Source organism: Crocodylus siamensis, chromosome 4 (assembly GCF_052110815.1).
Source record: "Crocodylus siamensis isolate JL-2025a chromosome 4, ASM5211081v1, whole genome shotgun sequence".
Taxonomy (NCBI): Eukaryota; Metazoa; Chordata; order Crocodylia; family Crocodylidae; genus Crocodylus; species Crocodylus siamensis.
In genome coordinates, this window is record NC_143398.1 from 18,973,479 (window position 1) to 18,998,267 (window position 24,789).

Sequence of the window (24,789 nt, forward strand, 5' to 3'; positions counted from 1 at the left end):
AACCCCAAATTTCTCCTCACTCTGTTGCCAATCTCCCTATGAAACAGACAGAGCTTGCCCTGGGATAGCTCCCTACTGTCCTTCTACCGGACCTTGTAGACGCCAGCTGCAGGTTTCCCTCGTCCCTCTTCTGGGTTGAGAAGAAATTATGGTTGCCTCTCTCTGTAGAGAGAGCTAGCTCACAGTATCTGTCACTTGCCCAGAAATAATTTTGTCCACCGGCAATCAATAAGGAGTCAAAACAACAAGATTTATGATGTAGGGAAAAAGAATTGTATAAGCCAAACAGACTGTAGGTTTAAAAAACAGAAAGGCAAAACAAATAAAGTTCCTTAACCTCTCATCTGGCTACAGATTAGTCCCTCCTGAGAGACCTGCCAGACTTCTTAGAGATCAGCCTTCCTGCTGACTCTACCAGGCCTGGTAACTGGGGTCACTGAACCCCAAAGCCTGAGATTTGATTCTACCCTAAAAAGCCTCCTATCAGCATTACTCCAATTGCCCATTACTCCCAGAGCAATTTCTCCCAGATGCCTTGGCTATTATAGAGTTGATTTCCCTCATCAAAGGTGGACTGTGCCTTGGGACTAACTCTTTCTGTCTGTGCTTGGGGTTGGAGAGGAGGATGGTAATTGGCTTTAAGTATGCATGCCTCAGTCCCCTGACTGAATCATATCCAAAATTATAAAGGTATATATAGACAGCATAACATCATTTATATGGTGATAACAGTAATCTAAAAGGACGCAGCATACCATTGGCATTCCAACAAAACCACACATACATGCTATATCAGTACCATAAAACAAAGGAAACATTCATGACTCCCCGTGAGCCCCCAAAACATAACAAGGTTCATGACAGCACCTACTTTTGACATGATTAGAGCATTTGCCATGAAAGTGGTGGATCTTTGTTCCAGGTACTTGTTAGCTTCTATCTCCTACTTTGGAGATGACCATGAGACTAGGGAACAGGCTGGATGGCAGTACCATCCTAGTGAACTCGCAAGGAAAATAAGAAAGAGACAACATGACTGTATCCCAGTGAGCAACTCAGGAGGGATCCTTGGTTCCCATCACTACTATCAGTACTGTTTATGCATTTTACATTAGACAGCTATTGATTTAAAACACACGCATATGCACTGAAATAATTCTTGCAGCAAAAGCCTTTGTGTGGACCTAGAAACAGAGACATATGCTTCCTGAGCAACTTCTTAACCCACTATTGTACAACAGATTGATGGCACAACTACAGATATCCAAATCCATATTGGAGAGTGAGATCACAGTAGGTGCTGTCCTTTGTATAGAATTCAGTGCAATTATGGTGAGTTAGGCATCTTGGTCTGAAAAATGCATCCTTTGTGGGCTCTCTGGATGCCCAATGGAGGCATGCCCTTTGCAGCCCTGAGTTAGATACATAAGCTGTGAATATACCTATGATTTTCCTCTGCCTATTTCTAGGCATCTTGCTGCTAAGCACCTAAGAATTCAGGTTCACCCATTGGAAGCAGTCAGTTCTCTCTTGATGCTGTAAGGATCTTTAGTATCTTTACCCTGTTGATCTGGATCACCCTTCTAAGGCAAGATGTCCAAGTTCTAGGTGTTGCAGTACTTAGGTGGAGGCACCTATGAGAATGAATTGGACCTGGTCCTTATTTCTGTTAGCACACAGAGAAAAAAACAACAAAAAACCCAGAAAATGACCTGTGGCTTTAAGAAAATTGGATTTACAGAAGGAAATGTAAAAATCCCTTAGTGAGCTGATACCTTTAACATATTCTGTAACATTTATTCACCTTGCACGTGATGAAACGTGGTAATTTTCAATATTTGTTTTTTAGTTCTATAAATTTTGATCCTAAAACCAGGTACATGTGTTTGTCAACAACCCCTTTAAAATTATGGCCCAGTCCCAATCCTATTGAAGTTATTTTGAATTTTGTTTAAAGACATTTTAGTAGTTCTGAGGAAAAAAAAAAGTCTCCATTATATTCAATATTGACCTTTCTGTGGTCCTTATGTGCAATTGTACAGGTTTCCTACCGCTGTTTTTAGTAAAATGTGATCTCTGGACCTGCTTTCAGATACTGTCATTCCTTGTGCCTCAACAAAGCAGTTGAGAGTTGTAAATGGAATCCCAATGCAAAATAACTCAGGATGGATGGTTAGTTTGATGTACAGGTAACTATAACTTTGCACAGAAAGAACACAGTGCTTTTGTAAGAGAGTATTTGCTTTGAAATTACCTTAAACGTGGATCTCCATGCAGGTTGTAGACTGTAGTTCAACACTGGATAATCAACCCCCCCCATTCGCAATAAATGTTGATATTCTGGAGTCTACAGCTTTCATGTCAATGACTAGGTTCAAAACTTTTATTGTTCTATATAGATCATAAACCTGCTATAAATCATATGCTATCAATCAAATCTATATAGATCATAAATCTTCTGTGTTGTAGATTAGCTACTGTAAATCTTGTTGCATCGTAACTATTATTTCCACCCTTAAAACACAATTTTTTTCTAGTGTTTTAGATGTAAGAAAATGTAGTTGCATGATGCCTCCTTTACTTTAAGAGCTGTGCATTTGGATGTATATTGACATATGCAGAATTTACATTGGTGTCACATTTAAGGGTATCTGTTCATGTCATTACATGCAATTGAATTAGAATTTGTATGAGAAATAAGTATGGACAATAAGGAAATCCCCTTTTTTCTGTAAAATAATATGTTAATGTTTACAGCTGGAAACATTGCATTTTGCAAGATCCTGTCCAGTAAAATTCATAGCAGCATTTCATCTCACATTGTTCTATTTAGTGCCAAGTAAAACAAAAAAAATCAACATGAAAATCTTCATTTTGATATTTGTCACTCCTAACCAGTCCTGTTTTTACTGTTAAAGTGAACCTGCAAGCAGAAACCTATGATAGGAAAGATATTTTGTAAAAATGGGGTTTTTGGATCATTGGCATAGTGTCCTTCAGTGCTTTTCTATGTCCTCCTGTCACCAATGCCTTTCTTGCTCCTAACCTACTTCCTACTAAATGGGAGACATTAAAAAAAATCCAAAAAAAGTGATGCTTTATTTTAAATGTGGTGCACTCCCACACCAAGCCCTGCAAATGCCAAAAAGAGGCAGCATGCAACCTGGTTCTGCAGCATCTGTAAAGATCAGGTACTTTAGTGGGGGGGTTTTGGCACTTTTATCTAATAGCGGATTGAATCAACTTTAGCTAAAAGTGCCAAAAAGCCCCACTGAAGTGCCCAATCTTTACAGAGCTGGGTTGAAGTAATGCACTGCTTCTTCCGGTAAAGCACTTTTTTTTTTTTTTAACTTCTGCTAGCATCCAATTAGATTAGACTCATGATGAAGTTTCAGCTGGGCAGTGGCAGGAATTGCTGCATATGTGTGACAACACTGAAGATGTCTAGCCTCTGCAAATACTCAAGCCTAAATCCTATGTTTCTGTAGGCATTTGAGTGCTATGTATGTGCTTCTATACATGTGTGCAGAGCCTGCTCAGACATACTGGAAAGTCAGTGATTAGTTGAGTATGCTGGAGCATGGCAATTGATGTGCTCTGGCGACCTTCTGCGTCACGTGTATCAGAGTCCCTGCCCGTCTCCGTGCTGAAAATATGGTGGTGGGGCGTTTTGAAATAAAACATAAAATAAAACATGAGCTTTAGTTCAAAGCACCCTGCTGCCATTTTTTCCAGCGTGGGGACATGAAGGGATGCTGACACATGTGATGCACAGGTGCTTTTAATTAGCACAGCTTGCTAATTAAAGTGCCCAGTGTTGCATCTCACAGCGTGTGTAAAAATGCCCTGTTTCTAAGTATAGATGTATTAAAGTTTTTTTTTTTGTCACTTAAATGGATTTCTTAGCTCTTCTTTCCATCTGGGTGACTAGACCTGTCCTTCTGAGTAGAAGGGATCAACTTATAGCCACTGGGACAGTCCTGTTCCACTTAACAAGGTGGATAATTCTGTGCAAGTCCCGGAAACTTTGGTTGGATGGAAAATAATGAGAGAGGATGGCTGTTTGAAACGGGAGGAGGCCTTCCTAGTGTCGGCTTCCCTTTTAGTTCAATACCATAGGGCACCTATACATGAACAGCGAGGCTGCTCTGATGCTCTGTAATTACAGCACGTTGGAACAAACTTGATTAATCAAGTCTGCTGGAGCATGGTAATTACCTTGCTCCTGCAGACTCCGTTGTCTTATGTATCAATGTCCCCATGCTGAAAAATGGTGGTGGGAGTGCTTTGACTAAAGCTTGTTCAAGATTTAGTTAAAGCGTCCCTGCTGCCATTTTTCACTGTGGGGACACTGATACATGAAATGCTTTAGGAGCCACTCTAATTAAAGCACCCCCTTGCCCATTCCCATAGCACACGTATAAATGCCCATAGTGTTTATGACACTTACCCTGGGAGTTGGGATTGGGAGATCCAGGCTAGGTACAGGCATTAAAAAAGCCTGAGGTGGAATCGGTTGAAGATGCACAGTTTTCTGTAAGTGTACTGTTACAAACAACCCAGTAATTAAAATATGGGCCTGAACCAAAACTTCACATCATGTCAATACTTTTCAGGAAGGAGGAAAGAGTTTGAAAACTGAATCTGGCTCCTGATTTTATAGACATTTAATTCTCTTAGACTCCAAATCATAAAATGCAAAGCCAGTGTGGCAGATCTGAACACGCCTAAGCTTTGAAATATTCAAAAACCCATATCTGTGTCCATATTTTGCAGATAAGTTCAATATCTACAATACAAAGAAATTCAGTGACACACGGTTTTACATCCCTGAGCATCTGCAGTTGAGGCCAGATGTTGTTATCAGTATATCTAAGCAAATCTCCAGCTATTTCAAAGTTTATGTCAGTGGGAAAGCAGAATTTTTGCCTCTGAAGCTCTTAAAGGGGATGATATCAGTACTGCTAACTGACATTGATTAAAAAAAAAAAATTATATTCTCCTGTTTCTGATACATTCATAAGAAATCTGGGCAGAAACTAGCTTTTAAAAAAATCCAGCCAGTTGGGCCAGATGTTTTGTCCCTTGACTGGAACACAGACCAAAAGAAATAGAAGGCACCCATCTGTGTTGTTCTGCTGTCTTTGAAGTGCAATATAGAATAAGCATCAGTCTGGGATTCTTCCAGTAGTTCTTTCTAAAGCTCTGAACATCTGTATGATTTGAATTTATAAATTGTGAAAAGTTAAGCTTTTCCCAAATTGCTGACTGTTCTGACTCACTTCCAAAGAGCAGCAGTAAATAAAAACAATTTTGGAGGTACAAAGAAAGAAGCTTACTAATTTGCATTTCAAATTCTCTTCTTTATTCCTGGAATAGGAATATTCATGTTGCTCACTTAAATTTTTCTTCATCTATTAGGTTGCAATTTTTATAATCACACATAAGATGTCACATACCACAGATTGTTTCCAACTGAACTACAAGGGCATGTCCAGATGAGCACGTACGTGCATTTTCCCAGGATCAAATAGCAGTAGAACATAGTTGTCCACAGGGAATGCCTGTGTACAAGTGCTCTGGGGCACGGCAAGTTGCCCCAGGTTGGGTAGGGGAGACTAGGACCAGCATCTGGCTGTCTCAGGCAGCCTTAGCTGGGGTCCCGGGGCCCTCCCAGGGCTCCAGTGGGGGTGATCCAGTGTACAGAGCCTGGCTGGCAGCTGGAGCATGGCTCTGACTGGCCAGGCTCCAGTTTCGGGCAGTGCATGTTGCTGCCATGTGCTCCACCATGCTTTTTTCAGGCACAGGTTGTTTTTACACTGGGATCTTCTGGTGTCAAAAAAACCCTAACATACTGCAAATTAGGAGCGTGGCAAATGCCTGCATGTGTGGTTTGCAGCACTACATACCACACGTGTGCACTCATCTGGATGTGCCTTAAGAGAAACTATAAAACTCAAGGAATTAGTAATCAAATAGGAACTTTCTACTTCTAGGTTAAAGTTTTGAATAATACCTAGTTCAATAAAGAACAAATGTTGCTTTTTTTTCCCTGCTGGCAGTTGGAGGCTTGTGTGAAATCACCAGGTGAATTCAGTCCTGTCTCTACTATATTGATATCATTGCAATTCTATATTTGGCTCACTTCCTAGCTTCAACATTGATACCAAGGAATGAATAAAAAGATAAATTATATAAACTGAACTTCCCTGTCATCTCTTGTTAGACACATTGAGCATGTCCAGATGAGCATGCATGTGCAGTATGAGCATACTCATCCAGATGAGCATGCGTGTGAAGTATGTGGCTCTGCAGACCTTCCTGCGGCACCACATACTGCACACACTGCAAATTCAGGCATTCCCCACACTGCTAATTTGCAGCATGGGGTAGGTTTTGACACCAGGAGATCCTGGTGTCAAAAATACCCACAGCAGAAAAAAGCAGGGCAGTGCATGTAGCAGCAGCGTGCATCTCCCAGAACTTGAGCCTGGCCAGCCAGAGCCATGCTCCAGCTGCCAGCCAAGCTCCCTGCTGCCAGATTGCCCCCTTTGACCCCATGTAAGGCTTCTGGAGCCAGCCCAGGTGCTGGCCCCAGCCTCCCCTGGGGCAACCGGCCGCATGCCAGAGTGCACATGCACAGGCATTCCCCAGGGACAAGTAGTGGTGGCACGTATTGTACTGCTGCTGTTTGTCCCTGAAGAAACGCATGTGCCTGCATGTCTGGATCTGGCCACTGGTGTGACAGTCTTGGGAAATCCATACCACTTCTGTCCTTTTTAAAACTGTACTGTGGCTAGAGGGAGAGAGGTATTTTCTGAGCTTGTTAATCCACCTTTCATTAGCAATATATTCAGTTATAACAATGTGAATTACATAGCCAAGTGCCAGAAGCATTGTTAGAGATTTAGGTTTGGTACATGCAAACAGTTTTATTTTTCTTCTACTCTTTTTTTTTTTCAGGGATAGACTTATTTGTGGAGGCTCTTTGATACATGAGAACTGGGTGCTAACTGCAAGACAGTGCTTCCCTTCTCGGTACAGTAATTTGTAGCATTATTGAAATGTATTTCTTTCCTGTAGGACTGAAGCACAAGGCTTCTTTCCTAGAGCTGCTTTTGCTTTATCTTTAATCATTCTCTTTTGATATTTAAGGACCTTGGTATTTATATTTATTATTACATTCATTGCTTCTGAGGAATACTAGACATTTTATAGACAAGCATGAATATATTTTCAAGTGTAAGTGTTAGGTATTTGCCTCTTTAAAATTAATTTAATGCTGCTGCTGAAATAGCCAGAGTATAATGCAAGTGTTGGTCAGACCTCTGGAAGGTCAAGGATTCACATCATCTGAGAATTAGCAAGTTTGGCCACTATCAGGGAACAACAGTTATGTTTCATACCAGTTTGAGCTAAAACTATGTAGTGGTTCCAATCCCAAACCCTTCATCTGGCCATGTTGATTTTGGAAGAGCTTTGGTTTGGATCTGAAATTGGCAGTGTGCATAATATTATTTAAGAGTGTTAGTTTAAATCAGTCAGTGTTTACATGATAGTCACGGCACACTATAAAATAGTTTTGTATTATTGTGTTATACAGTAAGTAAAACCCCAGTGTGTCATATCAAATTTGCCTTACATAGGTACAAAGATTTGAAAGACTATAAAGCTTGGCTTGGAGTTCATGACATTGAAGAGAGAGAAGGGACGAAAAGACAAATTCGGAATATTTCCCAGTTGGTGTATGGTCCTGAAGGGTCTGATTTGATGTTACTGAAACTTGCCAGGTTAGTTTTTTGTACCACTAACTCTTAAGACCCCCAGCTGATAACAGTTTTCCTAAGTAAGAACTATGGGCTTTGACTTTGACAGAAACAGTATTATAGATCTGGGGTTGGCTTAAGAGCAACAGGCTGAACTAGTGGAGCTCGGTCCAAAGACAGGCTACTGCTTCCAACCTAGCTACCATCTCTGCCACCATCGCTTCCAACCCACCACATTGTCACTGGCTTGCCGCCAAATTGACGCTGATCTCCCAGCTTCACAGGCCACATGTAATTGCTTGGCAGGCTGTGGGTTACTAAGCCCTGTTGTAGACTATATTTATACAGATTAAACTCGTGGTTAGAACTGATTGTACAACAGACAAATATATTTCACCAACACAAATAAATAACACTCTTGTGTTCGTCTCTGGTTTGCAATGTGGTTTGACAAAAACTTCAAATATAAATCAAATTAAAAGAGAAAGAGAAAAAAATAATTTGGGCTGCTTGCAAACATTTAGAAAAAAACCCAACGACGTACTTTATGGAAAGAAGCAGCGCGTTACTTTGACCTGGCTCTGCAGTGTCTGTGTAGATCAGGTACTTCAGTGGGGCTTTTTGACACTTTTAGCTAAAGCTGATTCAATCAGCTATTAGATAAAAGTGCCAAAAAAGCCCCACAAATGTGCCCAATTTTTACAGATGTCAGACAAGGTGAATCCAGCTAAGTCACTGCCTCTTCCAGGCATGCATGTGGCTGAGCATGGGAATGAGCCGAGTTTAAAATGCAATTTTTGTTTTTTGGGGTTTTTTTAATGTCTGCAAGCTGCCTCAATTTTTAATTTTACACATTTTATCCTTACTGAGATGAGAGCAGGATAAAGTAACATCAAGAAAGGATGGGAAATATTAGAAAATAATTTAATGTTTTCTTTAAAAAAACTTGGTCAAAGCCAATATTTTCTAGTATGCTGTGTCTGTTCAGAAAGCCAGTTTTGCCAAAAAAAACCCCATTGAACAGCTCTACTCACTGTGAAATAATTCATAACCTTGTGGCTAGTTTTTGAAGGCTATTTTTCCCCCGTTTTGTGTAAAGGTACCCAATAGCTGTCTAATTTCCAGCCATGCCCAGGTTCTGCTTTTACAAAGGACAGCAGTTCGATGGAACTTACCTGTTTAGGTTTTAGTATTTTTGTCTTCTAGTTGTGTACAGCAGCTGAAAAGGGATTCTGGTCCACTACCAATAGGCATGGAAACACCTTCTACATTGGTCATAAGCAGTCTAATGAAACCAAATCAAAACACTCCAAACAAACAAATAAAAAACCCCATAAGAGTTGGGAGCATCAAGGGGAGACCTGTAGATCTCTGTTTATGCAGATCCAGTAACTGGAGTGTGTTGATACCTGAATAGCTACAGCCATTAGATTGTGATGAATTGTTTACATCATTCAGTTCCTAAATTACCAAGATTTGCACAATGACCGGGCCTGAATACTTGGACTTCAAGCAGGTGGAATTCACCTGGCATTGAAAAATGTTGGTTCAGCAATCCCATCTGAAAAACGTATGGTGTTTCTTGAACAACATGTCCTACATGTTTCCTCCTGATGACCAGGTCTGTCCATCCCCACTCCTCTCCACCCTCCCTAAGAAATAGACATAAAAAACCCCTAGAATGGAGTATGGTTTCAATTTACAGAATAAACAGTTGAGTGTAACTGAGATCATTTTGTACACAGGACCTTCAGACTATCTTCATATTATCAGAAATGTTTATTTTAATTAAATACATTTCCTTTATATCATCACTATACAAAAAATGAAAAAGGATAAAAGTTGGGACAGCAGTCTATGAAATATTTTGATGACTCACAGATGAAATGCAAAAAATATTTAAAAGGATCTGTCAGGTCTTAATAAGATGGAAAAGAAAGCACAATATTGGCCCAATTGTAATTCCTACTGTGAATTAGTATATATTTTAATGATATTTTGACAAATACTGTACTTTATCATGAAAAATCCTTTACATGTATTCTTTGGTTTCTTTTCCCAGACCTGCAGTATTGAATGCTGAGGTGGATATAATCCGACTGCCCATTTCTGGATGTACCATTCCAGAGAAGACCGCTTGCAGTGTTTATGGATGGGGATATACAGGATGTAAGAGAGACTTGTGTTTTAAAACTAAATAAAATAAAGTATGTTGACAGCCTATTTAGTTCCCATTCCTAATATAATATAGGTGAAACTTGTATGGCTACCTGTTATTAAAGCCACCAACCCTTCCCATTTTAAGACCCTGTTTTCAGTTGCTTATAATTTGTCAAAATATGTTTCAGCTACATTTTTCCATGCTCCATATCTGCCTTCAGCTATTTTCTATTTTATTTTTTCTAGGAAAAACAAAAAAAAGTCAAACCCCAGCCAGAATAGCTTGGCCATTTCTGATGACTGGACTATAAAAAATGTGTGTGTGTGTATAAATGGGCACCATATTCTGTGAGGAGTTACAGCACTTCCCTGTAGGGATTTTAAATTTGGCAGGGATGAATCTTTCTGCCATAACCATTAAAATTGGACTAAATTTGACCACATTATAAGATCACAGTTGGCACATGCTCAGTATGGGCTTCTACATGGAGATGTTTACACTGAAGTGTAGGGTTCATCCTGATGGTCTAGAGTTTAGCAGATAAAATCTCTGAAGTGTTCATCTGCCTGGGAATTTTTCCATGTGCATTTGAGCAATTCCAGTTCTGTGCTACAAGTGGCCTGGCCTGTGGGTGAGCCCTGGAACTGGAACTGTTTCTCCTAATATAGCTGTCAGTGCCCCCTTTGCTGTGTCTGGGTAGCATGGGGAATAAAACGTCCAGATTAGGATGCAGAGGGAACAAGATTGAAACATGTGAGGGAGCCAAGCAGAATAAGATGGGACAAAGGTCTTTACAGTTGAGTTGATGGTGAAAATAAATTGTTGGTGGAATGTTTGGATACCGGAATGATGGACACCATAGAAAAAACAAAGAGGAAATTAAAATTCTGTCTTCATAGCAGGGCTCAAATAGCAGACAGTAATTCTGGGCCAGGACCATACAGTGAAGAGAAAACAAAGCATTGAACAGATGTTCATTAAATGAACACAAGCCATTCTGTGCACTGAGTTAAGGGTCCTGTGGAGAAAAAGGATCATGTAATCCAAGGCTGTGCCATGTTGTCTAGGTACAAGGCATGGCGAATTAAAGAGGCATAGGCAACATTTAATTCTGGTATTACCTAACTTCAGAGTGTTTGACTTTGTTGCCATAATAAGGTAGCTTATTCTCTCTCTCTTTTTTTTTTTAATATCAATTTTGTGGGGGAGAGCAGACATGTATAAACTATCAAATATCAAATAATGATATGTTGACTGATAGTTATGAGTTGTCAGATGACAATAATTACTCCAGGCTTAGTTTTGCTGCTGCCACAAATCATGAATAACTGACAGCAACATAGTTGCACTGCCCCAAAAGCAGACTAGGAGCTAGAACAAATCTATGAGGATTACTGTTTAGTTATTCCCACCCCTCACTGTTTAAGGGTTAGGAAGTAATCTACACCAACCTTAAATCAGATTGTTCCTCTTTGTGCACCAGTTATTGAATTGGTCACTATGCTGGAAAATGACATGAAGACCTCATTCTTACCCGCTTACTCCCTACCAGGCATATGGGGGATGGAATAGCAGCCCCACTCAGAGTATACTTTAACCCCTCATGGTGCAGTTATCTCACACAAGGGAGTAAGAGGTCCTGTGTGAAAGTGTAAGATGGCTTATATTTGTGGTGTTAGTGTTGACTCAGGGAACTGAAAATGCAAATCATAAAATGTGGCTAAGTTTTTTCATTACTGATGTATTTGACCACCTGGGATTCTTGGGATTTAGACGGCCTTCACAACTGGAAACACTCTATCAGCCTCCGCAGGGTGAGGGCTGCAGGCCCACCATTGAATCAAATGGCAGAGTTTCTTAAATGGAGTTCTGCGTCCTCTCTTTGGGCATGAGAATAGTAGTTATACTTCATGGTTATGATATTAGCAGGCAGACAACATCCAACAGGCACCGCTAGGGAATAGAAGGTCTGATTACAGTGGTGTTCAGTAATAAGAGAGAGAATTGTTGGCAGAACAAATAGTAGCCCAGGATAATTAATAGGAGTAGTTTGTGCTCTCTTGTTTTAATAGGTCTGACTGATTAATGTAGTAGTCCTCAGAGTACTCCTGTCACATAAGGAAGTACTTGTTGTTATGCCTGTTTTTTTATCTGATGGTGAGTGTCAGTGCAGTTAAGGACATGATTCTGGCTTCCCTTATATAGCTGCTGAGGGAACCATTTGGTTAGATCCTTATATTAAATTGTGTAGCTTATACATATTGTCACTACATGCTGTCAGAGGAAAAGCTGTGTGACCCAGCTTACACATGTGGGTGTACAGTGATCAGAGTCATGAATTCATAGAGAAGTAGGGCTGGAAGGGACCTCCAGAGGTCTAGGTCAGTCCCCTGCCCCAGGCAGATCCATCCCTGTGCAAACCTTCCCATACAACCAGAATCTATATTCTACCTAAGACTACCATTAACCGTGACACAACATAGATCTAACACCCTAATTTGCCACAGGTATAGCAGGGGAACCACAGCAGCCAATGTCCTGCTTCTATAAAAAGTTGTCAAAATATGCTTAAGACATCCTGGGTAGAGGGCCATGCCCCCTACTACAGAGGAAGGAAAAGAACCCCACAGTCCATACCAATTTGAACATGGGGTAAAATTCCTTCCTACCCCTAAATATGGAGATTGGTCTGAACTTGAATGTAGGGGCAGGACCCTCTAACCAGGAATCTCTGACTTTGCTCCTATCAGGAGAATCAGCACATCCCAGTTGAAAATCCCCAGCCTTAGTTGTAGCCAATACCCAGTGCCTCTGAGGAAGGCTTAAATATATAGCAGAAAAGGGCGGGGGGGCGGGATATGGGAGCAATTAGTCAAGTCCAGAAGCATGGGAAGTACCCATGGTAGAAAATAGGCATAGCTATTCCTAGATCATCCTTCACTAGTGGCTGACCAACCTCTTCTTGAACACCTGCAGTGATGGAGGTCCCCTGGGCAACTTCCCTAGGCAATTTAATCGATTGCCTTACTATTCTCACAGTGAAAGTTTTTCCAGATATTCAACCCAAATTTACTTTGCTGCAACTTCAGGCCATTGGTCTGCATCCTCCTTTCTGCAGCAAGAAAGAAAAGATGCAGTCTCTCTTTTTTATGACAGCCCTTCAAGTATTTGTAGCCTGCTATCCTGTCACCTCTTAAGGTGCAACATACCTTGCAAGCTGAACATACCTTGCTCCTTCACCCTTTCCTTGTGTGACTTGCCTTCTAAGCCCTTGATCATCTTTGTTGCCTACCTCTGGACCCTCGGTAATTTCTCCATGTCCTTTTTAAAATGTGGAGCCCAAACATGCACACGATACTCTAGGGAAGGCCTAACCAGTGCTGAGTAGAGAGAGACTGTCACGTCCTGTGTCTTCCACCTAATGCTTCTATTAATGAAGCCCAAAACCACATTCACCTTTTGTGTGGGTGTATCAGACTGCAGACTCATTTTGAGTCTGTGGTCTACCAAGACTCCCATTGCCTTTTCCATAGAGCTGCAATCCTCTTTAAATTTGTATTTTTGATTATTCCTCCCAAGGTACAGTACCTTGCATTTGTCTGCACTGAACTTCATCCTATTAGTTCTAGCCCAACTTTCCAGTCTGCTGAGATTCTTCTGAACTGTGCTCTCATCCTCCAACATGTGTGTAATCCTTTCCATTTTCATGTTATCTGCAAACTTGTTCAAGAAGTTTTCTATGCCAGCCTCTAAATCATTAATAAACACATTGAACAGTACTGGGCCCACAACAGACCCCTGTGGGACTCCACTCGAAATCTCCTGCCATTCTCACCTGGAGCCATTAATAATTACCCTGTGGCTACTGAGCCAGTTATCTTGTAACAATTTAATCCAGCCTGTGTTTCTTCAATTTGTTTCTGATAAGGTCATGCAGGACCTTGTCAAAAGCCTTGCTGAAGTCCAGATACACTATATCCACAGCATTCCCTATATCCACCCAAATTGTTACTTTGTCAAAGATGGAGATCAGCTTTTTCTGACACAATTTGCTTTTCATAAATCCGTGCTGGCTGCTTGCAACCAGCTTTTCATCTTCCAGGTGCTTGCCAATGGCCTGACTCAGGGTATGCTCCAGTAACTTCTAAGGTATTGAGGGTGAGGCTAACCAGCCTGTAGTTCCCTGGGTCATCCTTCTTTCCTTTTTTAAAGAGGGGTACTTCACTGGCTCGTTTCCAGCCCTCTGGTGCCTGACTTATCTCCCATGACTTCATGAAGGTCATTGCCAAGGGCTCCAGGATCTCAACTATCAGTCCCTTCAGGACTCTGGGATGAAGCTCATCTGGCCCTGCTGGCTTGAATTCATTATTTGTTATTTCCTCCTCAGCTTGCCCCCTTCCTTATCCAAGTAATTCCTATTAGGTGTCTGGAAGTTGATTTTTTTTTTTTTTGTAAAGACTGAGACAAAGTAGCTGTTCAGTAGCTCCACCTTCTTCATATCTTCAGTGAGGAGTTCCTCCTGGCTTGTTAACAGAGGAACCACAGCTTCCTCAGGCCTTCTTTTCTGGCCAACATGCTTACAGAACATTTTCTTATTGTCCTCCTCCTTTGCCAGGTGCAAAATTGTCCTCATTCTTTGCCTTTCTAGTTGCCTTTCTAGTTTTGTCCCTGCAGGTTCATGCTATTTCATGGTATGTATCCTTAGTGACCTCCCATTTTTCAATTGCCTGTATGCTTTCCTTTTGCATTTCAGACATCCTAGAAGCTCCTTGTGCATCCACAATGGTCTCTTGCCATTCTTTTCATTCTCTCGTCATGTCAGGGCAGTTTTTTGTTGGGCTTCCAATACTGTGCCCTTTAGAAGCTCCCATCCCTCCTGGGTGCTTTTATCCTCCAATCTACCCTTCCATGACACCATGCCTATTAGTTCCCTGACCTGGGTGAAATCAGCCTTTTTGGAATATAGCATCCTAATTTTGCTGACTTTATGCTTTCCCTGTCCCAGGATCTGGAATTCTAGTTTATCGTGATCACTTCCTCCCAAGTTACCCATCACCTTCCCATCCTCCACCAGTTATTCCTTGTTGGTCGGGACAAGATCCAAGTTAGATGATACCCTAATTGTTTCGTCCACTTTTTGGAAGAGAAAGTTTTCCTCCACATAGAGTAGGAACTGGTTTGCCGTTTTATGCATTTGTTCTTTCAGCAGATGGCCAAAAAATTGAAGTCTCCTATCAGTACCATCCCACAGCTTTTGGATAGATTTGTCACCTGCTTACCTCTTCTTCCTGATTAGGTGCCTCATCTACCTCTTCTTCCTGATTAGGTGGTCTATAATAAATCCCCACCATTATATTGATGCTGCATCTTTCACCTTTCATCTTTACCCAAATGCATTTTTCTTTGCCATCTTCTTCCTCCTGAACCAGGGAACAAATGTATGCGTTTTCGACATACAAATAAACACCAACACTTTGTCTCCAAACCCTGTGGTTCCAAAACAGAGTGTAACCCTCAGTGTTCACATTCCAGTCAGAAGAGTTGTCCCGCCAGGTCCCAGTGGTGCCCATCAGATTGTTTTCACAGACTGCAGCTTCTGACTCATCTTGTGTATTCCCCATACTTCTTGTACTTGTATACATGCATCTCTGAGGCATGGGTCTGAGCAGGTTCCAGCATGGAGCCCTGTGGCCATGTGGGTCCTGGCATGGAGGCATGGGGCACTTGAGATTTTCTGGGTTCCACACTTCCTGGGCTTTCCCTTCTTGTGGAGATGCATCGCTTAACATGCATTTCTGTGAGTGGGGAAAGCCAGGCAGGTGCTTGGGCACCTCTAGCCTCCAAAGCAGCTCCCTGGGGTGGTGGAGGTACTAATACATTATTGCTGCTAACATCTATTTTGTCTATGGCAATAGAGTATGGGCAGTCCAGAACTCCCCACCCACTACTGGCACAGACCAAATAGCTGTCAGCAGCAGAGTGTATTAGTACCTTTTGTTGTGCTGCTAAACTTTCTTCCTAGGGTTGTTCCTGGCATGCTCTTCTGTGTTTTGCTTTTATTCATTGCAAGAGATGGGGTGAAACCCTGCTATGTTGAGGTCAGTGAATAAACTCAAACTGTCTTCAAAGGAGCTAGGGTTTTACTCAAAGTCTCAGTTTCACCTGCAGTGATTGTTCCAAAATCATACAGCAAGTCAGTGATTGCTTAAGAATAAAACTTATGAATCCATGTTTGGTTTTTTATCCAGTGACAACATACAGCTCCAGGTATTGCACCTGAAGAATATAATAATAATGATATATATATATTATACATAACACATGCCTACACAGCAGATGCATTTCTGACATTTTTGTTGGAACAAATATAAAAAAGGTAAAAGTTACACATTCATTAGCATGAGGATGGAGAAGAGAGCAGCAGTTAAATATACATGATGCACCGCAAACAGTTTTGCACTCAATGTTTTTCATGAAAACAAAATATTGTTTGTTCATAGTTGTTTTCCTGATTTTTCATGTTAGTGATTCCCTCTGATGGCCTGCTCCGAGTAGCGAACCTGCTTATTGTAGGAAATGAGAAGTGCAACCAATATCTCAAAGGGAAAATCACTGTGAATGAGTCAGAAATCTGCGCTGGGGCTGAGACCGTTGGTTCTGGACCTTGTGAGGTAAAGTAGTATTGCAGCAAATGGAGTGAGGGAGTCTACAAACACAGAGCAGGGTGTTTTTTTCTTTTTAATGACAAATAATTTATTTGTTGTTTTGCCTAATTATTCTGTATGCTTTAAATTTATGAGTAGAAATCACATGTTGGTGCTACTTCGCATTGCAAACAAAGGTCCTTTTTCTGACATTGGGTAGTACCTTATTTAGCAAATGTTCCTTTGAAATCACTGAGTCTGTGACCTTATTACAGGAAAGTACTTTAAGGTGTGTTAAACTCACTTACATATCAACATCACATGCTGAATTGCTCTCCAGGACAAGGATCTATTTCTGGTGTAAGTTACTATTCAGTATAGTAATAACTGGTAAAATAAAAATAACATAATTTATATGATGGTAGAGAGAGGAGGAGAGAGAACATATTTATATTCATCACAGAAAGTGGCAGGGGTCTTGCAAGAGACGAAAGGAAAAACAGATTCCAGCTGTTTCTAGGTAAAACAGTTGAATTGGTAGTACTTTGTGGAGGTATTTGCTATCCTTTGATTGCAATCTGCATCTGAGCCCAAATTTTAGGAGTAGGGGTGGGATCAAATGACCCGTAAGGTTTGTTTCAATCTTACGATTCTGAGAAGCCAAAGGGAATATTTACATTCATTTTAGTGGGTCGTTTTTTATTCTTTACTCAAAAAATCAAACTGCTATGAGTGAACACCCTTAGTATGATTATAGTTCCCTAACTGAAGTGATATTACTAAAATAAAATAATTTTTAGTGCTCAAGGGTAGCATCAAAATTCACTAGGGATCCATGGGATCTTAACAAAGCATTTTCTTTATAATTAAGTGTTTCATTATATGTGCGATTTTATGCATGCTAAATAACATATCTGCATGAAACCCTCAGGAAATGCAGTGCTTCTTATTGGCCTGAAGGAAGAAAAGCCATGCATTGATATTAGCAATGACTGTAACCAACAGATGGTTCTTCCTTCCTGTGTTCTACTTGCAACAGCCTTTCTCAACAAGGCACAAACAGTAAAACTGAGTCAAACTGGCAGGTGAAACATCACTTCAGAAAATATTTTACCAGAAGGTTTTGGGCCATACTGTAGCAGTGCATCTGGGGATTTTCCTGCAATAAGTGAGAGCAAAAACCCTAGTAAGGGTCAATCCCTGTTAATTCTCCAGTGCACTTGAGAAAAGAGAGTGTAATTTGTCAGGTTGCACATTTTTAAGACAGACAAATGTTGGGCTTTGCTATCTTCACATACATGCCCAAAGCCCTTGCCCTTCAACATTTGCACTTAAGAGGATAACCTTGCCAGTTCTTTCAGTAATACCTTTTTATCAATAGCCTACCAACACAGCAAAGAGATTTTCCAAGCAGCTGCTCTTTTGCAGTCTGATTTGTATGTGCACAAACGCATTTGTTCTTGCTAGGTAGCTGAAAGAAAAGCTCAATAGTATTCATAGTGAAGCTTGAAGGCATTGTAACCATGTGTGAACAAGGATCGGGATGGAGTCTAATGTGGCTTATTTTTTGTAAGACCATGCCAAACCTGCCTGTTGACATAGACCCTGACTGTGATTATTTTTTGAAAATCTGAATATCACCTAACTCTGGGAGATGGTGGCAGAATAACTGAAACAGCTTGCTAAATTCCAGTGCTGTGAGCCTTGGCAGTTTTTTGTCAAGGGCCGTTCCCAGTTGATCAAGCTGGAAATGGGTCTACCTGGTCATTCAGCTCTGGTGACTGAGCCACACAACTCTCTTATGTGCTGGTAACTACAGCAGCTCAGTGATCATTAGACTCAGGTGGAGGTGGACCCTATGGCTGTGTGTGTGTCTGTGTCCCCCATTCTATGAACAGCTTCACTAATGGTGGTACCCCAAAGAATCTAGGCCAAGAAAACAACTTTTAACTTTTTAAAAATAATGCTTGTTTTTTATTTCTCTTTCCTCAGCGGGATTATGGTGGTCCCTTGGTGTGTGAACAAAACAGGATGAAAATAGTAGTGGGTGTTATTGTTCCTGGTCGTGGATGTGCCATTCCAAATCGGCCTGGTATTTTTGTCCGAGTGGCATATTACTCCAAGTGGATACGCAAAATCTTGCAGACATACAAATGAGTTATAATGGAATATTCTACATAAAAGAACCACTTCCATTCTCATGAGGATTTCAGAGAACGTGAAATTAACGTGTAATGTAAAGATCCATGATTCTTTTTTTAAACTACTTGCTAGTCAAGTTGTTGAGCTTCTGTTGATATTTATGGGTGTTTTCTGATGTTTTTGTCTACCAGTGTTGTTTTATAAGTGTTGAAGTGAGCTACAGTATATGCAAGTATAGTGACATATTTCCTGAAGATACTTGAATGGGTAAACAATACTAATGCTGGCTGATAATGAGTTTTATGGAAATAGATCATGTGGTTTCTTTCTATGCTGCTCTTCTGGTCAGCTTGTTCATGAGAAACAAAGGAAGTTTGTTTTACACACCTCTTTCAGACTGCGCTATGTACTGCTCTATCAGTCTTCCTGAGAGCTGAGAGCATTGATCTGTACAACATTTATGGACCTATTTCTCTTCCCCAATTTTCAGAATTTAAATTCATCAAATATCTGATTTTAAATGTAATCTCTTTAACCTTCTCATTGTGTACTCAAGTCTTTAAACACTCCATCAGCAGAGTTCTTATCGAAGTCAATGGGAATGGTCTTTACACAATTTATTGGAACTAGCTCTATACTTGCTACACCACAAGTATATAGTATCTATTATAACAAAACACCTGAAAAGGGAAGAGACATAGTGCTAAGTTATTAGCAAATTTTCAGTCATTTGCTTTTTATTTTAAAGTCTCCTAATTAATGCTATATTACAGTGCCAAGTAAAGTGTATTTCATAGCGTTCCAGTAATGTATCATGATTAGCCAATAAAAGACCATTTTTATCATTAAAATAAATGATATTCATATAGGGAGTTAAGTTCGTATCTCTTTCATTAACTGTGCTGTAAATTGAGTGACTCTAGTTACCTCAAGGGAGCTACTCTGCATTTATAGCAATATAGTGAGAGTGGAATTTGGCCCTTAGCTGATAAAATTAACGGGAAAAAAAAGAATATTTAATGTAGATAAGGCCAAGTTATGTCTTCAGGTATGTAAATGAAAAATGCATACTTTCTCTGGGGGTAGAGTCTCTGTCTGTCTTGTATAACAAGCCAAACCAGTAAAAGAACTATGATTCGAAAATAGAGTGGAAGGTGTCATATAACTTCAGTAACATTACCCATCTCTTCTTTATGGGTATCATATATTCTCTTTAACAAAGAACTAACTGTATGTGGCCAAAAAATACTTCTCTAACATTATGTGTTTAAATTTAATAAAACAATCGTGGGGGTGAGTATTGCCTGCTATACAATATGCAGAACATTTCTAATAGTTTAATTGCTTGCGTTTCTTTTGTGTGTGCACATGTAGAACCATAATTTTCTTTATTATTGTTGAAACAAGAAAAAAACAATCCAACATCTATGAGGGGTTGCTCCTTTAGAATACATTGTATAAATGAAAGAACCGAGCAATTAGCAAATGGCAATATTTTCTAATAGATGGTCTAATTACCCTGTAATTGCTGGCAAATGGATATGACATATAATCCCATTGTACTTATTATTACAGTACATTAAATCATATACGTAACTTTATGGTTACTTTATTTGTGAACTATATAAATTGTCTATGTTCCAGAAAGCAAACCGTTCAGTTAAGCAAAGTGCATAACTATATTGCTCTTAAACAGGCATCTTTTCATAGAGTCACACGAATAAAACATGTTTTGTTATAGTTACATGCTGAGTGCCATAGGGCTGAATCCTGCCCTAGTGAAAAAGTAACCCTGCAGGGTGAACTGTGTTGGGATGCACCCAAAGGACTGTGACTCACTAATCTTTATTCAGCAAAGCACTTTAATTGGATTGACATGTGTGCTTAAGTGTTTTGGTGAACGGGATTGAACCTTCAGCCTATGTTTAAGTACATCATTAAATTAAGGCTTATGTCCAGCACTCAAAACACAGAGGTGTGTTCCTGAAAATCCTTCCTTATCCTTCGTCAAAATGGGGCTATTTAAGTGAGTAATGACCAGCCCATCCTGGTTGTCTCTGATATATATATATAGTGGCGTTTCATTTTAATCAGGGAAAAAATCGGATTTTGGGGTTAATTTTTCTGGGTTTTTTTATCAGAGAAAACTAGGATCCCTGCTAATGACAAGGCCTTCCAGGTTCTAGATGCTAGACTGACACACTTCCCATTGCACTCTGGCTCTTATGCACCCTTTGCTTTCTGGTTCCTCCGATTCAGTAACCTAGCAGAGGGCAGGATTTAGCCTGTTGTATTTACAGATACTTGTTGCCATATATGTAAAAAATATATTCTCATTAAATATATGTTGACAGTACATTAAGAAACAATTAACTTTTAAAGACAGATAAGGGACTCCTAGTGAGTTTTTATTTTTGGCTGTCAATTAGAACATGGAAGACGTATACAATTCCGTGTCACTTTTCCTATTCTAAGAATTGTTATGTGCTCACTGTACTATATTTGCAGGCATTTTGTTATGTCTACAAAAATATGAAGAAATGGATCCTAAAGTATTTTAGTTACACACTTCTGCTGTGCAGAAGATAATATGATTTTTTATATATATATATATGATAAATATACTGGTTTTTGTTAGACAATGCGTAAGGAATTTTACCTGTTTGTTCTAGGCAGCGTCTCGCTAAAACAAGTTGTGTAGAGTCGATGCTCTAGAACGTAACACGTTGGCAGGCACTTGCTTATCAGGTGCTCTCTCTCTCCGCATGGAGGGAACTTGAGACTCTGAAGAGCAAGGTTAGAGAAGAATTGACATGTGGTAATGAATTTGTACTTCATTTATTCCTGTGAATATTTCTTGTTGGTGCCAATGGTACTGTACCAGGCAAATGTTATAGCTACAGCATTCTCTTTAAAAAGGACACTATTGATATGTATTTCACTGTTTTGAAAATACTTGTTTCTGTAATAACTAGAAGCTGACCCAGTGTTCACTGATGTCACTGGAAAGTCTCCTGCTGCTTTAAATGGACCTTGAATTGGGCTCTATGGATTAATTAGTCATGATCAGAGTTAAAAGAATTGGGTGGTTATGGTTAGAAGTTACGAGACAAAGATGAAAACTCTCAGTCACTGATATTTGTCTTGAATTCGAGCTCACCTTTGTTCCTCACATTTTTCATGCAGAAAAAAAAATACTACTCCTTAGACTATGGAAGATGTGATAACTGGATTTAAACAGGATAATGGGAACTTTGCTGCGATTTCCTCTGAGCGCTGGCTCTGGCTGATAGCTCTTACTTCTGTAATGCAAACCTTCTCTCCAAACTTTGGGGTGTTTTTGTTTTTCATTATTACCTTTCAGTTAAGACTAAGGGAAAAAGAAACAAAGAGCCCTTTGTAATTAAAGCTCTCATTAAATCTGCTGGGTTAGTTTTTTCTGATGCTGCTAAAACCCCGTTCTCTGGTTTAAGAGAAGAGCTCTTATAGAGCCTCCTCAAATTCTTGCACAAGTAGTGCCATTGAACTTCTTCATGACATTCACATGAAATAAGGCCTTCTGGAAAGGCCCCAAATATCTGTGTGGGGTACAACCTACTCAGGCAAAATGCCCCTTGAAATCAGAGGGTGTTTTTTGCCAAAAGACTGGAGAACTAGACTTGAAATGTGCTCAACCCTTCAATCATGGCTGCATACCCAATCGCACAGGTCCTTGGGTAGAAACACATGGAAAACCTAGAATCTGTGGTGGCAAGTGCTCCAGCAGCCTCGGCTTATATGCATTCTTTCAGAAGCCTAATAACGAGTGAAATGATCCCAGTGGAAATCCTTGAGAGCTTTGTCTGCATAAGGGCTGCTTACTTACTGATTACTTCCTTCACCCTTTGTGTGCACTGGCATATTACTGTATCATGAACGTTGGGGCTGCTGGCAGGCACTAACATTGCTTTTCACCTTTTCCATTGTCCCTTTTTAAACAGGCTTGTGGGCAATTGCATATGGAGTTTCCTAATTTGGAACCTAACTGCAGGGGCTGTCAGTGGAACTCGGTGGATGGTGTGATAATTTCTTGTATTTAAACAGAAAGAAAATTATGAATGCTTCCTACTGAATGGGGCTAACAGAATGCCTACCAAGAAGGGAACACTGTAGTTATAACTTATATTACAAAGATTCTGTAATTAATGACATCATCATTAGTTAATAAAGTTGGTATTTTTGTAAACTTGTTTATTCTTATTATTCTTAATAAAACATTTTATAGAAAAAACCAATAACATATTCAGCATTATAGTTTTTATTTTAAGAAAACTACATTTGGAAGATCTTGCTGTGATAGAAAAATATAATGCCTTCCCCCTCTCCCTCCCTTGATTTCAGTGAGGGTTTTGAGTGTACAAAGAAGTAAGGATTGAGAACTAATGGAAAAACTTCCTCTGATACATGTTTAATGCTTCTAGTTATAGTGCTTACAAATAAAGATATAACTGATTCTACCAAGTTACACTCAGTATTTCAGTGCTAAGAATGAGAAGGATGATTAGGTCCAAACGTACTAGGATTGAAAAAAGAAGAAAAACAAGAGATAAGACTAGGAGGAAAAAGTGTAATTAAAACAGAATATAAAGTCAGACAGCACCTGCTAGGAGATTTATAATCCTTTAAAAGAACAGTAGTAGAGGCCTGGCAACTTTAATCTCTGCGACTCCAAGTTATATATCAGTCTGAAACTGTTCTACTTATTTTCTCTTTTGGAGTGACAAGTCCAGTTTTCTATCCATTAAACTATATTCAACTCCAACCCCAGTTTGAATAGTTAGTTTTAAATGTTTATGCTTTGGACATCCCAACACAGATCTAAGTTTTGCCAATGGGCCCATCTTTTTAATAGTTTGACACAGAGCCGGTCCTAGGGGTGGGTGATTGCTCAGGGTTTGGGGGTGCCCCCTCCTGCACACACACATGTGATCAGAGTGTTGTGAGCACAGGCTGCTCACATATGTGTGCACAGTGCTCTCCTCCACCCAGGCAGCAGAAGTGGTGCCTAGCCCAGCCTGCCCCCCCCACCTCCAGCTGTAGGTCAGGAGGAGCAGTGTGGGCAACAGCAGCAGGGTCTGCCCACTTTCCTGCCTGGTGCATTATGCCACTGCCTTCCTGCTGGACAGACTGTGCCCTGCACCCCTGCCTTCCTCTGCCTGTAGCAGTGCCACTGACTTGTGGAGAGCGCCAAAATACACCTTTGCCTAGGGTGTCATTTTCCCTAAGGCCAGCTCTGGTTTGACTTCTCACGCAGTTTGGGGTGTTTGTAATCTGAATTTTGTTGACAATGATGATAATACTTTGAAACTACCTTCCCTCCAAGAGACTTACCTAACATTCGCATAGTACTTTGGAGATAGAAAGCCCTGTATCCAGAACTAAGTCAGTGGTTTTGGCTTTGTTATCTTTGGGAGTTAATAAGAATATTGCACTCCAGCCATCATAATTGAGAAAAGGTCCTTAGTATTTGTTTTCTGCACTTTGCTATTCAACAATCCACATGTAAACAGAACAAGCCATTAGCAGAACTCGGTTGTATATCAACCCTGCCTTCAAAAGCGCCGATGTCTGGACAGCTATGTTCTAATAAAAATTACTCAATAAATAGGAAAGGAAGCAGCTGGATTGGTAAATGGCACACCATAAAAAGGTTAATGCCAAAGCAGCACTAACATGAGCAGATAACATTCTTTTATGTGCTCTCACTTTTTGTAACATGGGATATGTGGTGTGACAAGCCTAATAGTTTTAGTTCTCCTAAAATGGTCCACACTGTCTCAGAACACTTAAGAATGGATAGTGATTTCTTCTAAGTATGGAGAGGACTGTAATTCACAGCAAGGGAGAGACCAGCGGCTTCCGCTAAATCCATTTAAAAGAATAACAAAGCCCTACTGATACAAATTTTAGGGCCAGAATTCTGCTCTCCTTATCCACTTTTGTATTCTGATTGGCATCAGGATTGCTTTAGGTCCTAATTCAGCCAAGGGCTTAAGCATGTAGTCCAGCCCACCTCTGTCAAAGCAATTAAGCACAT

At 40.2% G+C, this 24,789-nt stretch overlaps 1 protein-coding gene across 2 annotated transcripts in view; it reads left to right on the plus strand.

Annotated features, from left to right (window-relative positions):
- The window catches only part of HGF (hepatocyte growth factor), an 85,392-nt gene extending 62,402 nt beyond the window's left edge, over positions 1-22,990 (plus strand). For both annotated transcript variants that reach the window (XM_090041893.1, XM_090041895.1), the window contains exons 13-18: positions 2,093-2,189; positions 6,964-7,038; positions 7,647-7,790; positions 9,829-9,935; positions 16,453-16,598; positions 18,564-22,990. In XM_090041893.1, coding sequence (XP_089898019.1) covers positions 2,093-2,189; positions 6,964-7,038; positions 7,647-7,790; positions 9,829-9,935; positions 16,453-16,598; positions 18,564-18,728 — 734 coding nt within the window. In that variant the 3' untranslated portion in view covers positions 18,729-22,990. The remainder of the gene's footprint in view (positions 1-2,092; positions 2,190-6,963; positions 7,039-7,646; positions 7,791-9,828; positions 9,936-16,452; positions 16,599-18,563) is intronic.
- Positions 22,991-24,789: the final 1,799 nt, after the last annotated feature.